The sequence below is a fragment of the Chiloscyllium plagiosum genome, unplaced genomic scaffold (genome assembly GCF_037043375.1).
Source record: "Chiloscyllium plagiosum isolate Xiang-an unplaced genomic scaffold, Cpla_swu_hap1 HiC_scaffold_4, whole genome shotgun sequence".
NCBI classification, from domain to species: Eukaryota; Metazoa; Chordata; class Chondrichthyes; order Orectolobiformes; family Hemiscylliidae; genus Chiloscyllium; species Chiloscyllium plagiosum.
In genome coordinates this window covers 37,750,849-37,767,641 of record NW_028270142.1, presented here as the reverse complement: position 1 = coordinate 37,767,641, position 16,793 = coordinate 37,750,849, and the positions used below count along the sequence as shown (strand labels likewise).

Here is a 16,793-nt window from a genome sequence, read left to right as displayed (position 1 = left end):
TATCCAAAAGGCTAGTTCTCCCTGTATTCCATGAGATCTAACCTTGCTAATCAGTCTCCCATGGGGAACCTTGTTGAACGCCTTACTGAAGTCCATATAGATCACATCTACTGCTCTGCCCTCATCAATCGTCTTTGTTACTTCTTCAAAAAACTCAATCAAGTTTGTGAGACATGAATTCCCACGCACAAAGCCATGTTGACTATCCCATATCAGTCCTTGCCTTTCCAAATACATGTACATCCTGTCCCTCAGGTTTCGCTCCAACAACTTGCCCACCACCAAGGTCAGATACACCGGTCTATAGTTCTCTGGCTTGTCTTTACCGCCCTTCTTAAACAGTGGCACCACGTTTGCCAACCTCCAGTCTTCCGGCACCTCACCCTTCCTGGAGTTAACCCATGTATGTGACTCTATCTGAGACTTTCCTCCCTTCCTATAACCGCCATCCATCACAAACTGTTGCTGTTGCAAATTCCTCATCGCTTCTATCTGTCTCTCCAACCGATGCACTCGATCTGATAAGATTCGCATCTAACAGCATTTATGGCAGATATAATCCGCAGTAACCCTTAAACTCTCTTTAAACTCCCACATCTGACAAAAAGTACGTATCACTGCAAAGGCCATTTATGCTCCTTCACAATCTACAGACCCAGAAAATAACACTGTCTTATTCCTCTATAAACACTGCCTCAGGTTAACTTAATAGCTATGGCTTATATTTTAAGTTTAATCAAGAGACTTATCTCCAAAAACATATAATCAAGACAGAATCCACTATACTCACTAATGCAGCCTTTCTCTTGGACAGACTTAAAACAACAATTAACTTATCTGATTCTGTGCTGTGAACTTCGCCCAACAGTTCCTCCAAGATTAGTTGTGAAATTCATTGTTTGTTCATTTTCGCAGATGCGCTTCGATGTCCAGCGATACATGAATTCAAACAGCAAAGGCAGTAACTGTGCAGGTTTTTTTTCTCTCTCTCTCTCTCCTGCACTGTCCTCACCATGTGCTTCCTTTGTCTGCTCCTCTCCCTTTTAAACTGCTGTTGTTTTGACTTTTTTTTTCCAAAGTTCCAAAACAATGCAACAGCATCTAAAACAGTAATTGCTGCTCTAGAATTCTAGGAAATCACCTCTAACACCTAAAATACCTCAAACAAAAGGAGCAGCTCTTATAGCCAGAAATTTTTCCCATCCTCCATCTTGGATTACCCAGCATGGAAAGTTCTTTACGCAGAGGGTGGTGGGTGCCTGGAACGCATTGCCAGCAAAAGTGGTAGAGGTGGGCACAATAGCGTCATTTAAGATGTGTTGAGACAGATACATAAATAGGCAGGGAGCAGTGGGATGCAGACCCTTAAAGAAAATAGGCAACAGGTTTAGATAGAGGATCTGCATTGGTGTAGGCTTGGAGGGTGGAAGGGCCCGTTCCTGTGTTGTAATTTTTTTTTTGTTTTTTTGTTCTTTGAAATTCCACACACTTTCCTAAGACAGCCTGAGCAAGTGACTTAGTCTAGCAAGCCATTCAGTTCAAGGGGAATTATGGATGGGTGCTATATGCTGGTCTTGATAGCGACATACAGACCCCATGAAAGAATGACAAAATGCCAACTGAGCTGGGATCTGCTGGGTTTGGTGAGGAGCTACGTGTGTCTCAGTTCCAGCTCCCCCTCTGTTGTATCTGGGATATCATCTGAATTAATTTTCAGACTAGTATGTTACATGCCACCACCATTTCTTTTAACAAAGAGGTTTATATCATGTCAGAAACCATACTTTCTTTTCATAGAAATTAAGATACCGAAGGCATTGCCTTTGTGAGGTATTTTATCATGTCTGCATAACTTGCAAAACATTTTACAACCAACACAAAATGTTTGGTCTCATTTCATAGTGTTTCATCCATAGACTTGAATAATGACTCAACTACTTAAAAGCCTGTGTAGTGTGTTTGGAAGCATATAGTAACAGTGGACTTCCCACCCACTTAACTGAACAATTGAATTCAATACTTCACTGCCATACTCCTCGGTTTGTAAGATATCTTCCTTATCAAACCTTCTATATAACCTCCAACATAACCTTCAACAGTGTGGCAAGGTGTTGTTCCTACAATCTATCAGACTGGATGATACTGACCCTTTCATTTGAGGGAGGGACCATTTACTGAGACAAAATGTTTGGAAAATGATACAGGTCCACTTTTATAGGTCTTTGTCCTTTTTAAATTAGACTGTCCCAAGAATGGAGGGATAGATCCTGAGGGGCTGGCTCTGACACTGCAGTAATGCTCCTGCTATGTCTGACAGCCATCATCTGATGAACTGCCATCATCACAAAGAAAAGCATGAGGTTGGATTTGGGGAGTTGGGGGATTGAAAAAGATAAGAAATTAAGATACTGAAGGCATTGCCTTTGTGCAGTATTTTATCATGTCTGCATAAGTTGCAAAACATTATACAACCAACACAAAATGTTTGGTCTCATTTCAGCTGTGTAGCAATGATAACATTCTTGCTTCTAAATCAGAAAATAATGGGCATATGACCCCATTCCAAATACTTAAGATTATAAACGAGGCTAACATTTCAGTGCAGCTAAGTCAGGATCCATTGTTGGTGATAGTGTTTTTCAGGTAAAATATTAAGCTAAGGATCTCACTTTTTTCTGAGGTAAATGAAGATGCATGGTGCTACAAGTGTCGTCTTTCATACCTTGGCCAATGGCTGTCTCTCAACTAACATGACTGAGTCAGATTTTCTGGACATTTGCCTCTTTACTCTCTATGTGACCGTACCATGACAAATTGATCACTGCGATTTTCAACATTACACCATGGACTATACTTAAAAGTGTTGACTGACTTTATTAAAAATGCTATATGAATGCAAGATTTTTCCATTTCCTTTTCATTGTGGTTATGCAGGCAAACATAGCATCCAGTATTTGAGAGGTAGTGAGTCTATGTTAGAATTATACCTAATCCTTGCCAAGACCCTATCCTAATACCCAGCAAGGCAAAATTTAAGGTGGAAAAACAGTGCACCCTTTTATGCAGCAAACGTTTGACTTCTTTAAAATGAATGGATTGACTAATAGAGTAGTTAAAACAGATGGACAACTTCAGTTTGTAATGCATGTACCAACACAATTCAATTGTGGGGCGGCACGGTGGCTCAGTGGTTAGCACTGCTGCCTCACAGTGCCAGGGACCCGGGTTCAATTCCCGCCTCGGGCAACTGCAACTGTCTGTGTGGAGTTTGCACAATCTCCCCGTGTCTGCGTGGGTTTCCTCCCACAATCCAAAGATGTGCAGATTAGGTGAATTGGCTGTGCTAAATTGCGCATAGTGTTAGGTGCATTAGTCAGGGGTAAACGTAGGGGGATGGGTTGCTCTTCAGAGGGTTGGTGTGGACTTGTTGGGCCGAAGGGCCTGTTTCCACACTGTAGGGAATCTATCCTAAATCTAATTACGACAATTTTCCTCACTGATTTCTTCTTCCCAAGCAGTCATTACAAAAGCGTTCACAGGTCCAGGCGTCATGAGGTAGTCTACTGTAGGTGGTGCTACTATCCCCTGAGCTGGAGAAGAAACCTTGTGTATGAATAATCACTGACTGTTCAAATAATCTGCTGCTGCTATTTGAGGGCGGCACAATAAGTCAGGCTGTGTTGCTAAGCAAGTTGTGGCATAATTTTAAGCTTATTTTTAGCCCTGTTCCGCTAAAGCCATGAGGAGAGCATGTAAATTAGCATGTGCAAATGACACGAATAATCTTTCATTTGTATTTGAAATTTAAACCTGAGTTTTATTCTTGACCAGTTTTTCTTCATTTAGATGTGAATGACATAGCACAGCAGTTACCAGTCTGATAAATATGGGAAAGGTCTGAGTAAAAGAAACTTCAATGTCTTGCACATTATAGCCAACATAGTGGTTTAATTACCAAAAAGAATTGCTTGCTTTCTAATTAATAACTTCTAGTAGAGTTGAATTATTCTATCAAAGATTTAAAGAAGTAATATAGAAAATATGCAGTTGCAGCCCACGCCAAGCATTTATGATTTACATAGATACAAAGTGTCTTTTCAAGCACTGGATTTTAGAAAATAATTGCAAAGAATGCTAATTAGTATTAGATTAGTTTGGATATCCAACACTAATTTTAAATAACCTTTGCTTGAGCATTGATGACAAGGCCAGTGGATTGTTACATTATGAGGAACTAATCCTTCAAGCATATTGACAAGTTACTTCAGTGGTTAGTTATGTTGTTTTTATAATTGAGTTGTAATTGAATTATCATTTGACGGGGACATTTCTAAAGTAATACTTTTAGGTGTTTTGTTCACTTGCAATAGGTAATATTAGCAGGAATAAAAGGCAGGTTTAGAAAACTCTCAAAGTGTAATGACAAAGATTGGTGAGCTACATGCACAAATGGCTAAGGAGAAATATGATGTCATTGCAAGAACAAAGACATGGCTTGAAATATTGAGGACTGGTTGCTTAATATGCGAGGGCATAATGTGTTCAGAAATTATAGGGAGCAGAAAAAGATGGTTTTGCCAACTGATTAGGGAAGGCATTGTATTGTTGGAAAAAGAAGATGTCCTTTACAGTGCAAGGAGACAGGAGAATCGATGTTTCGGGCATAAGCCCTTCTTCAGGAATTTTTTAAGGGAACAGGAGAATCGACGTTTTGGGCATAAGCCCTTCTGCAGTCTCACTTTCTCCTAGTGCAAGGAGACAACCCACTTAGAGTTGAGAAACAAAAAGGGTCTCCTCAACTGCACATATGCAGTAGGGAGAGCAACAGAGAAAATCACAGAGATGTGCAAGAATAATTGAATAATTTCAATGAATCCAAATGTCAATTTGTGATAATTGTAAAGTAAAGGGAAATTATGCAGAAGAGTTTCTGAAATTCTTTCAGGAGACTTTCCTTGATCAATTTGTTTTCAGTCCAACTACTAGGAGGAATTAATGAATATGGTGTGGGAGAATGAGATGGAGCTTGTGGATGAAGCAAGGACTGAGACAAATACAACACTTTTGAGAGAGGAAGAGAGTATCACTGACAGAGTGAGAACATTACAATAAAATTACAATCAGCATACAATGATTCAATGAATGAGCTTGAACATTGAGGTGATGTGATAGGGTTGATGGCAATGAGACTTTGGAAGAAAGAGGATTAGCTCACGATACGATGTTGAAGTAAACAAAAGCACTAGAATGACGGACGGGTACTTGGTAGAGGGCTATAGAATGCACAGGAAGGTTCTGAGGGCTGTATATTTTCCACTGCTCCCAGTTCAAATGCACCACGTAACTATTAGTAGCTCCTTTCTCCATCTGATTGCCTTCCATTGTGAAGGAAAGGTGAGAAGAGAGAGAAACTGAAAAAGGCAAAGACATGGTGAAATGTCTCATGCTGTGTAAGTTGGGACTTCTGATTTAAGTGGCTGGTTTGGAATGTCTGCAATTCTCAAGCCCTGCTGGAAATCCAAGGTTAAAAATTAATAGAACAAAGTGTTAAATTTAATCATAATTCTCATTCTATATTACCAGATCCAAAATAGCTTGATTTCTGGATCCACAACATATTGTTCTAGAAAACTATCCTGAATGTCCTTTATGACTTCTTCGTTGCAATACTGCCAATTTGATTTTCTCATTCGATATGAAGATTAAATTCACCATTATAAATGCACTTTATTTTTTACAATGTTCTCATTATCTTTTGATTTATTCTCTGTCCTACACGGTCACAATTGTAAGGGGCCGATGGATTATTTTCATTTATTTCTTACCTTCACCCCATATAGATCCTACATCATCCAGTCCAACATCATTTCTTGCTAATGTACAAACTCTATCTTGTACTAACAAGCCACCCCATCACCCTTTCCTCTCCATCCTTCTGAAAGGTCATGCACCCCTGAATGATCAATTACCAGCTTTGATCTCCTCATGTCTCTGTAATGGCTGTAAGGACAAAGTCATTAGCCTCTATTTGTTGCATTAATGTATTTATTTTATTCTGAATACCGCGCACATTCAAGTAATGGGCCATTAATTTTGTTTTACTGCCTTATCTTGCCCACCGCCCCCTGCATCTGTCACTATTTGCTTTTATTCCCGCTTGTGTATGCTGGCTCTTCCCTTTGGGTATCATTATTACAATAGTTGCCCTGCAATAGTAACAGTAGAGTGGGGTATTTTGCCAGTCTATGAGGTTGTAGATTGTGTTGGAATAAAATTACTCTGCTGCTGATGGCTCGCAATGTCTCATGGATGCTCAGTCTTGAGCCTGTTTTACCAAACCCCCACAAAATATATCAAGAAGATAGCCCAGACCCTAGCCTTCATCTTATTTAAAGGCAAGTGTAAGGTGCTGTGTTCCAGATGTGATTCGATTGGTTAAGCTAATAGGCTTGAAGCAAAACTCACTTTATTCGTACACTACAGTTAAAATACAAATGAGAAAGAAAATAATTGGCATAACGTTAACTCTACCAAAATGCTTAGCAACTTAATATGTGATTTATCTACTACTCATCAACAGTTCCAACGCAGCAGCATCCCATAAACACACCCTTGGCAAAGGCAAATACAGAAAAAAAAACAGACTTGCCTCACTTGCTACCTGCTCCACTCCAGGAGAAGGAGCACCGACAGAATGAATCTAGCAGTGGAGGGAGAATGCAAGTTTTTTGCAGCAGCAACAGAGAGAGGTGTATCTAGCAGCTTCAACTCCAAAACCCCAGTTTTAATAACTGAAAGCAAACAAAAAACTGGGTCTGTGTGCACCTAACTCCACATGTTCATGCTTCTTTTGCCATTTACACTTCTTTGCATGGGATAGACACCTTGACACCAGGGTCCTTCAAGAGAAACAGGACAGAAAAAAATCTCTCTGAAAGGCACATATCATCACAAGTCACTAGATTTGTTCAATGACTATTGTATGTGATGTTCAGCATGGAGGAGTACTGATTCATCAGGTGATCGAAGTTAGTGGGCAGTACATGGTAATCAGCAGGAGGTTTCCTTGCCCATTTTGACCTTATGCTATGAGATGTCATTTGTCCAGAGTCAATGTTGAGCACTCCCAAAACTCCCTACTGACTGTATACTTTGTGCTGCCACTGCTGGGTTTGTCCTGCTGATAATTAACCCGAACCCCAACCCTACTACAAGTGGGATACTCAGTCATTACTAAGAAACAAAGTATTTTTGCAATGTCATGGAGCTTTAATCTGATATCATTTGCAAGTCTTGCACAAATTGATCAAGTGTTTCTAATTTGCACAAAACCAGTAATCCAAATTGTACCCTTGTCTTCAGAAGTTTTTCTTTTTCTGACTAAGTAATATCCGACATGAGTCAGGGCAATTAGGCATCATTTTAGAATGTAATTGTAAAAAATCATTACATTAAATAGTTTCCTTCATACATTTAAAAGTAGTAACCTGGTTTTGATGTATTAAAGTAATTGAACAATTGGTTTATCATAATTGTTAATCAGGTTGCCTGGTAAATCATGTACTACCCTGATTTTAAATAACTGGAGATAACCTTATAAAATTATGCAGAACTCATCAATAATTATGTTTTATTCAGTTGTCAGATCATTAATAAATTTTAATAAAAACAATGTTTTAAACTTGCATAATAGCCTTTCAGCTATTTTGAACTATTCACAAATGGATCCAGTTAGCTGAGACTCAATGGTGATTATTTCAATCTGAGGATGTGGACAATTTTCTATGTGGAGCCTCTAAAGAACTTGTTTAGACTAACCTGAACGATCACTGAAACCAGACTGCACTGGTTTAACCAGTTTTGTGTGATATGCTTTATTTGGTGAAATTTCCAGGCCATTAGGACAAATTTTGCTCACTATTCCTTAACAAGCGTTAATTGGTTTCTGATCTGTTAGATTAAATAGCTGGATAATCACAAAATGTATGCTTCAGAGATATAACATTAAAAGGTCATGAAATGGAGCTGTTTAAAATAACAGCTCATATAATGCCGCTGTGTAGATATCATGTGACAGTAAGGCCACCAAAAGATGCAAGATACACACACACACTAATGGTGTTTTTATTTGTGGAATTCCTGGATTTTTTTCTCTGCTTGGGAGATGTATTGCTGTTATTGCACATTTGCTCTTTAACTCGCCATTGGTCTGGTTGCAGATATGGGTATTCTGATGAGCTCAGCTTATGTGTCCATATGTTAAAGAAAGCTTTTGGAAAGCATGTATCCCATCTTGGCTTGACCAATGAACGTGACTAAAAAGATTATCACCTGTTTCAATCATAACACACACCTCAAACCAAGGCACAGGCAGCCCTGCCTTTAGCTCTGAAGCTCTCTGTCACCTCAACATTATCTGTTATGAGCTTTTTTAATAAATGATATCAGCAACATCTAGTAATCTGCTGCACTCTAGTACTAGGGAGCTCATTGCGCAAGGAAAAATATAAGATGCTTCCCAAATTGTGTGCCCCCCAACCTTGGTGCAAGGTGCCATTTGCTGCATACACATTGCAGTGAATTTGTATTTTTCCGATGAATTAATCTGGAATATTTAACAACTGGCTTGTACCTCAATATAAAACTACAGTAAAATTGTCTTGTGACCACAAATCACACTGTATTTTTCCCCAGCAGATCTTTAACAATAGTATTCTTAATGAATTGCACAATAATCTATATGCTAATTATCATATTAACTATGATACTTAATATCATAGTGAATAAATAGTTTTATCCTTTGTTATTTCCACAATGTATTGCTCCAGGAAGCACCACTTCCAGACAACCTTTGCTGATCTGATTGCTCTGCAATGAAAAGCAACCAATTTTGACATCTGAATGCCAAATAGGATGCCAAGTTAAAAGTTACAAGGGTCATCTTCTGGACATGGCTTATCACTCCATTTCAGAACCCACCTTCAGCCGCACAACAGCAGTACAATGAGTTTAAGCTGCCTTCCCAGCAACATTTTGGAGCAGAAAATCAACAACCCAATGTGCACTTTCACAACCTGATCTTTCTGGGGGAAACACGTAATACAAGCTTGAATGTGTATCTTGCTTTGTGATTTCCTAACATGATTTGTAACTTTGTCATCATGAGGCACCAATCTTTAGCATAACCTGGAATCTATCAAGTACATGAGGAAAAGCGAGAGCAGGAGGAAGAGGGGGAGACGGAGAAGCAGCAGTCACTGGGACCCCTGCCTCCCAGAGGCCAACTCATCAAGGAACACCTCAACTCAGTAATCCTCTCCATTCCCCATTTCCCAGCAATCACAAAGTGAATATCTTGTAGCCATTAGTGAATTGACAACAAAAGGACTGTGCTCTTTATTTAATCAGCTATTTGCTGAGATGTATGGCTCAAATTGTACAAGCACCAAAAGCCATATGAGTCTTTTGAGGTCAATTGATCTGCAATCTTCTTCCCGACCTCTCCGCCCCCACCCCCTCTCCGGCCTATCACCCTCACCTTAACCTCCTTCCACCTATCGCATTCCCAACGCCCCTCCCCCAAGTCCCTCCTCCCTACCTTTTATCTTAGCCTGCTTGGCACACTTTCCTCATTCCTGAAGAAGAGCTTATGCCCGAAATGTGGATTCTCCTGCTCCTTGGATGCTGCCTGACCTGCTGCGCTTTTCCAGCAACACATTTTTCAGCTCTGATACAGTGTAATGTTAACATGAATGAAATGCAATCAACAGGTCAGAAAGATGCTCTACCTATCATGCCATTCAGCAATATTGTATACGTGTTTAAGTGATTTTTTTTTATAGGCCAAGTATAGAGCAAATTCAACCATCCTGGGTTTACCAAGTGAAAACAAATCATGTACCTTTAGATGGGCAGAACAACCTTGAATGTGCCAATAGCAGCAACCTCAACCAATTTAATATGATCAGCCAGCTCATAACATGGCTCATTGATGCCTGATAGAAGCAAAGTACATTCACTCACAGGGACCTGTTCTCTGCAAACAAAAGGGATACGTTCAAGCCTTTTGTCTTTTTACCAGAGAGCTCAGAGTGCCTTAACTTTTCTGTTGCTTTGTCCAGAGAAACATTTCAGTTAATCAGACTCAGCTTACCAGCAATCAACACTTTTCCTCCCATAAAATATATCACGGTGACCATTTGAAATTCAGCATTCTGCTGTTTGCCTTCATGGGTACATGATGCAAAGCTCCAACAGCAAGTCTCTCTTTTCAGTTCTGGAATTTTTCAAATAACTACTAACTACTCTGGATTTCTGTGTTTCCTTTTAACCTCCGTTCTTGAATAATGGTGTTACATTTGCTAACTTCCAATCCTTTGGGTCCATTATAGAGTGTAGGGAATTGCATAAAATCAGAATTGCCATATCTGTTAACTTTGCAGCTACCCATTTTAGAATGTTAGGATGAAAGCCATCAGGTCCTCAGGTTTTGGTGGATTTTAATTCTATATATTCCTCCAATATTTGTTCTCTGCTGACGCTAATTGCTTAAGTTCTGTGTTCCTTTCAGACTCTTAATTACACTTTATTTCTGCTGTGTAATTTCTGTCTTTTACTGTGAAGACAGACACAAAATATTTGTTCAATATCTCTGCAGTTTCCTAATTCTCCATGATTTTGTTTTCCTCTGGCCCTAAGAGACCAATGTTTCCTTCAGCTACTCTCCCTTTTATATACTTGTAAATGCTGTTAATAACCTGTTTTATATTGCTGTCTATATTACTTTCATTCTATATGTTGTGTATATCTCTAGTCTTTATAGAGCCCACTTTTAAAATATGCTGTGTGTGTATAATGTTGTGAATCTGTCTGCCAGTTAGTTGCTAACTGCACTCATGAAAATCAGTTGATTTGCTTAAAATCTGCTTCATAAACATTTACTGTTTTAAATATACGAACTATTGGAGTTAATCAATCCCTACTTAATGATTATTAAGCCATTATATTAAGCATAATATGAAGTGCAGCAACATTGCTCTGCTGAGGCCTATCATGTTTGAACAGTTAGCAAGCAAATTCATTTACAGATTAAACTCATAGTTGACAGTCTTAAATGGTGCCAAGTTCCATGAGACAATCCCTAATGTATTTGTTTGTTATAGTGTCAAAAATGCTGAAATCACAACATGTTGGTCAGCAGGTAAGCCCCCATCAACAAGCCCATTTAACTCACTTCATAAAGGCAAATGGTCACAGTATGTGCTGCAATGCTTGCAAGGAAGGGAAGACCCAAGGCATATTGTTGAAATGTCTACAAAATTCTGCAGTTTAAATTGGGGTAACAGCAGACCGCCTAGCAGAGTTTAAAATATTTAAATAACATTCAGACCTATTTCTGCATTTGGGTGTGTCTGATACAAAAAAAGCAAGCCATTAAGATTTTCATCGTAATTGGGACACAAAAATAGGTGGAAAGACAAGTTGTGAGAGGGATATAAATATTTTACAGAGAGATGTTTATAGGTCAAGTAAGTGGGCAAGAAGTTGACAAATGGCCTATAATGTGGGAAAATGTGAAGTTATTTATTTGGAAAGGAGAACAAAATAACAGTATTATTTCAATGGAGTGAAACTACAGAAAGCTGCAACACAAAGAGACTTGGGGATACATGTGCACAAAACACAGAGCATCAACATATAGATGCATCAGGTAATCAGGAAGGCTAATGGAATGTTGGAGAAAGTGAGGACTGCAGATGCTGGAGACCAGAGTTGAAAAGTGTGGTGCTGAAAAAGCGCAGCAGGACAGGCAGCATCTGAGGAGCAGGAGAATCGATGTTTCGGGCATAAGCCCTTCTAATGGAATGTTGGCCCTTATTTCAAGAGAATTGAGATATAGCAGTAGGGCAGTCTTTCTGTGGCTGTACAAAGTGCTGGTGAAATCACATCTGGAGTATTGCGAGTAGTTTTGGTCCCCTTATTTAAGAAAAAATATCATTTAATTGGAGGCGATTCAAAGAAGGTTCATGAGGAAGATCCCTGATATGGAGCGACTGTGTTACGAGCAAAGGTTAGATAAGTTGTGACTGTATTCTTTGGAGTTTAGAAGAATAAGAGGTGATCTAATTGAAACATTTAGGATTCTTTCATGGCTGACAGTGTTAAGCTCAGAATTTATTTTCCTTCTTGGGAGCAGAAGCTGTGTTCTCAGAATAGAGAAGCACCGATTTAAGATTGAGATAGGGAGGAATTTCTTCCCTCAGAGGTTCATGAATGTTTGGAACTCTTTGCCACAGAGAGCTGTAGAGGCAGAGTCCTTGTGTATATTTAAGGTTGAGATGCATAGATTCTTGGTCAATAGGGGAATCAGGGGTTATGGAGAAAGGGCAGGAAAGTGGATGAGAGGAATGTTGGGGCTAAACACCCTATTTCTGTATCTATTTCTTATTGTCCTATGGTCTAAACCTCAGCTGCTTGGACCCTAGCGCACACAAGTCCAATTTACGCATCATGTTTTTGCTTTCTGACCTACATTGAACCGAGTTGGCAACACCTTTTAAAATTATCATCTTGGTTTTCAAATCCCTTCATATCTTCGCTCTCCTTATCTTTTGCAAGCTTTCTCCAGCTCTGTAACCTTTTAAGATCTATGCACTCCTCCAATCCTGGCTTCTTACTCATTGCTGCTTTCATCAATCCATCATTGTTGGTATTGTCTTCAGCTGTCTCGGCCTAGGCATTATAATTATAGCCCTGAATATCTTTTATTCTCCATCTCTCTCTCTCTCTCTCTCTCTCTCTCACTCACTCACTCACTCCTCCTTAAAGAGATCCCTAAAAGTAAACCCCTTTGATATTTTTACTCACCCTATCAAAGATTCTGTTTAAGTTGCTCAACGATAAATTTTGCTTGATATTGCCACTGTGAACTGTTTGGTATAGTTGATGGCAATAATGGTGCTATTTAAATGCAAGTTATTGCTGATGAAATTGTTACCTAAGACTTATATATATTGTAGCTTAAAATAAACTATCTCCTTTCCTTTTAAATTCTAGGTTCAAAATCCCAGACCTCTTTGCGGCACAGTGGTGCAAGATTTGAAGGGAAGGATGAAAAAAGAAAAGAAAAAATAGGGAATGCCGTTGATTCACAGAATCCAGAAGAAGTCCTAGCGGAGGAGTTCCTCTCCGTTGATAACCCAGACGCTTTGGAAAAAGCAGCGATCAGGTTAGCAATTACATGTGAAAAACAATGAAACATTCCGTGAACTTTGGTTTATTGAGTTTTCTTTCACTGCTTTTGGCTACTAAATTGGTAGAAATTATTTAGGTTTAAATGTGTCTCCACATTTTCTTCAGCTTCAAAAGGCTCAAACACTCCATGAACAAATAAGTACCTGAGGAACAAAAACAGAAGTTGCTGGAAAAGCTCAACAGGTCTGACAGCATTTGTGAAAAGGAATCAGAGTTAAATTTCTGATTTCTAACTCTGACTTCTCATCATGGATGCTGCCAGACCTGCTGAGCTTTTCAAGCAATTTCTGTTTTTGTTTCTGATTTACAGTATGTGCAGTTCTTTCAGTTCTTGTTAAATATTTGAGGTGCCCTTTGTCTTTGGATGCAGAGGTATTTGGCAACTCGTGCCATGTTACCATGTGTGGGTTTCATGATGACTTTCAACAAAACTTCAATTCTATGATTTTGAGAGAATCTTTTGGCATGATTAAGGAATTGGTTGGGAGGTAGGACACAAGAAATTGAGAAAGCAGGTATGTACCCCAATTGTGATGATTAATTTTTTTCTTGTCATTTGTTGAGAAGCCCTTTGCTTACCTTTGAGGTTTGTTCTTTGAGGCGAAGATGATCATGTTCATCATGCAGATATTTGGCACGGTTCTGGTGGCTGCCTTGCTGACTGTTAGAAGGATTTCAGAAAATAGGAGAGGATCCTGCAGTCCTTTTGAGTTTTGAAAGGCTTGTTAGCACAGTATTTCCTCTTCTGAGTTTTCACTCTGTTTCTGATGGGCGTTTACATTTGAAGCAAGCCACAGCATTTATTTTTGGTTTCCGAAAAGACAGTGATTCTGGGCAAACTTCTTCCAAGATTCGACATCAAACCTGCGAAGTGAAGCCCATAGAGCGTCCTTCTGAAGCTGCGTTTGATTGGCATGAAGTCATACCCCAAAGTGAAGCACTACATAGAAAATTTGTTCTGCTGTGTAGGCATCTGGCTCAATGACCATCCCAACTCAGTTTTGACTTTTGCAATTTGGTGTGAACTCTTGGCATAATAGACAAAGTCTTTTCCCTGGCGTGGGGGAGTCCAGAACTAGAGGGCATAGGTTTAGGGTGAGAGGGGAAAGATATAAAAGAGACCTGCAGGGCAACTTTTTCACGCAGAGGGTGGAATGAGCTGCCAGAGGATGTGGTGGAGGCTGGTACAATTGCAACATTTAAGACGCATTTGGATGGGTATATGAATAGGAAGGTTTGGAGGGATATGGGCCAGGTGCTGGCAGGTGGGACTAGATTGGGTTGGGATATCTGGTCGGCATGGACGGGTTGGACTGTAGGGTCCATGCTGTACGTCTCTATGACTCTATGACTATGTCACTCCAGGTGAGCATCTCAGTGTCTTGTCATTTTGTCCTGTCAGTGAGAAGCTTATGGAGGCAGCTGAAAAAGAGAATTGTTGAACCTCTTGGCATGAGGCTGATACACATCTAAGTCTCACATATGGAGAGCAGAATGGGCAGGATTGTTCCTCTGTAGACATTCACTTTAGCAGACAAACTTCATTCACAGGGTCAAGACCAAAACCTGTCAACGACTGCATGTGCCTTATAATCAATATAGACAATATGAGAGAATGTGCTGCTGAGAAAGTGAACTTATCCGTGTTGACAGGTTCTGGTCAAGGGGAGATCATGCCTGAAAGATCTATTAGTATTCTTTGAGAGGACAATGAGCAAGTTAGACAACGGAGAGCCAGTGGATGTGATCTATTTGGATTTTCATTAGGCCTTTGACAAGGTGCCACACAGGAAGCTGCTAAATAAGGTAACAGCCCATGGTGTTAAGTGAAAGGTATTAACATGGATAGTGGATTGGCTGACTGGCAGAAGACAAAGAGTGGGGCTAAAGGGGTCTTTTTCAGGATGACAGCCAGTGATAAGTGGAGTTTCGCAACTATTCAGATTATACGTTAATGATCTGGATGAAAGAACTGAGGGCATTGTTGCTAAGTTTGTAGGTGACACAAAGGTAGGTGAAGGGACAGAGAGTGTGAGGAAGTGGGGAGGCTGCAGAAAGATTTGGATAGACTAGGAGAGTGGGCAAAGATGAGACAGATGGAACACAATGTGGGAATGTATGAGGTTATGCACTTTGGTCAGAAGAGTAGACTCGTGGACTATTTCCTAAGTAGGGAATGGCTTTGGAAATCTGAAGCGCAAAGTGACTTAGATGTGCTAGTTTTGGATTCTCTTAAGGTTAACATGCAAGTTCAGTTGGAAGTTAAGAAGGCAAATGCAATGTTAACATTCATTTCAAGAGGACTAGGATATAAGACCAGAGATGCACCATTAATACTGTATAAGGGTCTGGTCAGATCACATTTGGAATATTGTGAGCAATTTTGGGCCCCATATCTAAGTACAAATGTGATGGCCTTGGAGAGGTCCAGAGGAGGTTACAGGAATGCTACTGGGGATAAAGGACTTATCATATGAGAAATAAGTGAGGACTCTGCATCTGTACTCAACAAAGTTTAGAAGTATAAGGGGGATCTCATTGAAAGTTACAGACTACTGAGAAGTCTGGATAAAGTGGACATGGAGAAGATGTTTCTATTAGTAGGAGAGAACAGCATTAGAGGACACAGCCTCAGGGTGAAGGGACAAAGATGAGGAGGAATTTCTTCAGCCTGAAGGTAGTGAATCTGCACAAAGCTGTGGAGGCCACATTATGAAGTGTATTTAAGACAGAAATAGATTTTTGATTAGTAAGACGACTAAGAGTTATAGAGAGAAGGCACCGGAGTAAGGGGTCGACAAACACATCAGCCATGATCAAATGGTGAAGCAGGCTTGAGGGGCTGAATGGCCTAATTTTCCTCCTCTATCTTATGGTTTTATGGTGATGGAGTGAAATCTTGGGCTTGAGGTAAAGCTTTCCTGGAGGAGGCTGGTACCTTACTTTGGTTTACTCCAGGTGTACCCTAGAATTCTGTGGGAAGCTAGAGAAGTGATTGCTGGGCCTCTTACTGAGATATTTGTATCATTAATACTCACAGGTGACTGGAGGTTGGCTAACGTGGTGCCACTGTTTAAGAAGGGCGGTAAGGACAAGCCATGGAACTATAGACCAGTGAGCCTGACGATGGTGGTGGGCAAGTTGTTGGAGGGAATCCTGAGGGACAGGATGTGCAGGTATTTGGAAAGGCAAGGACTGATTAGGGATAGTCAACATGGCTTTGTGCGTGGGAAATCATGTCTCACAAACTTGATTGAGTTTTTTGAAGAGGTAACAAAGAGGATTGATCTGGGCAGAGCAGTAGATGTGATCTATATGGACTTCAGTGAGGCGTTTGACAAGGTTCCCCATGGAAGACAGGTTAGCAAGGTTAGATCTCACGGAATACAGGGAGAACTAGCCATTTGGATACAGAACTGGCTCAAAGGTAGAAGACAGAGGGTGGTGGTGGAGGGTTGTTTTTCAGACTGGAAGCCTGTGACCAATGGAGTGCCACAAGGATTTACTTTTTGTCATTTATATAAATGATTTGGATGCGA

General features: G+C 40.0%; 1 protein-coding gene across 5 annotated transcripts in view; it reads left to right on the top strand.

The window, feature by feature from the left end:
• pde1ca (phosphodiesterase 1C, calmodulin-dependent a) overlaps window positions 1–16,793 on the top strand; it is a 653,944-nt gene that overhangs the window by 82,313 nt on the left and 554,838 nt on the right. For all 5 annotated transcript variants that reach the window (XM_043688810.2, XM_043688815.2, XM_043688812.2 and 2 more), the window contains exon 3: window positions 13,057–13,228. In XM_043688810.2, coding sequence (XP_043544745.1) covers window positions 13,057–13,228 — 172 coding nt within the window. The remainder of the gene's footprint in view (window positions 1–13,056; window positions 13,229–16,793) is intronic.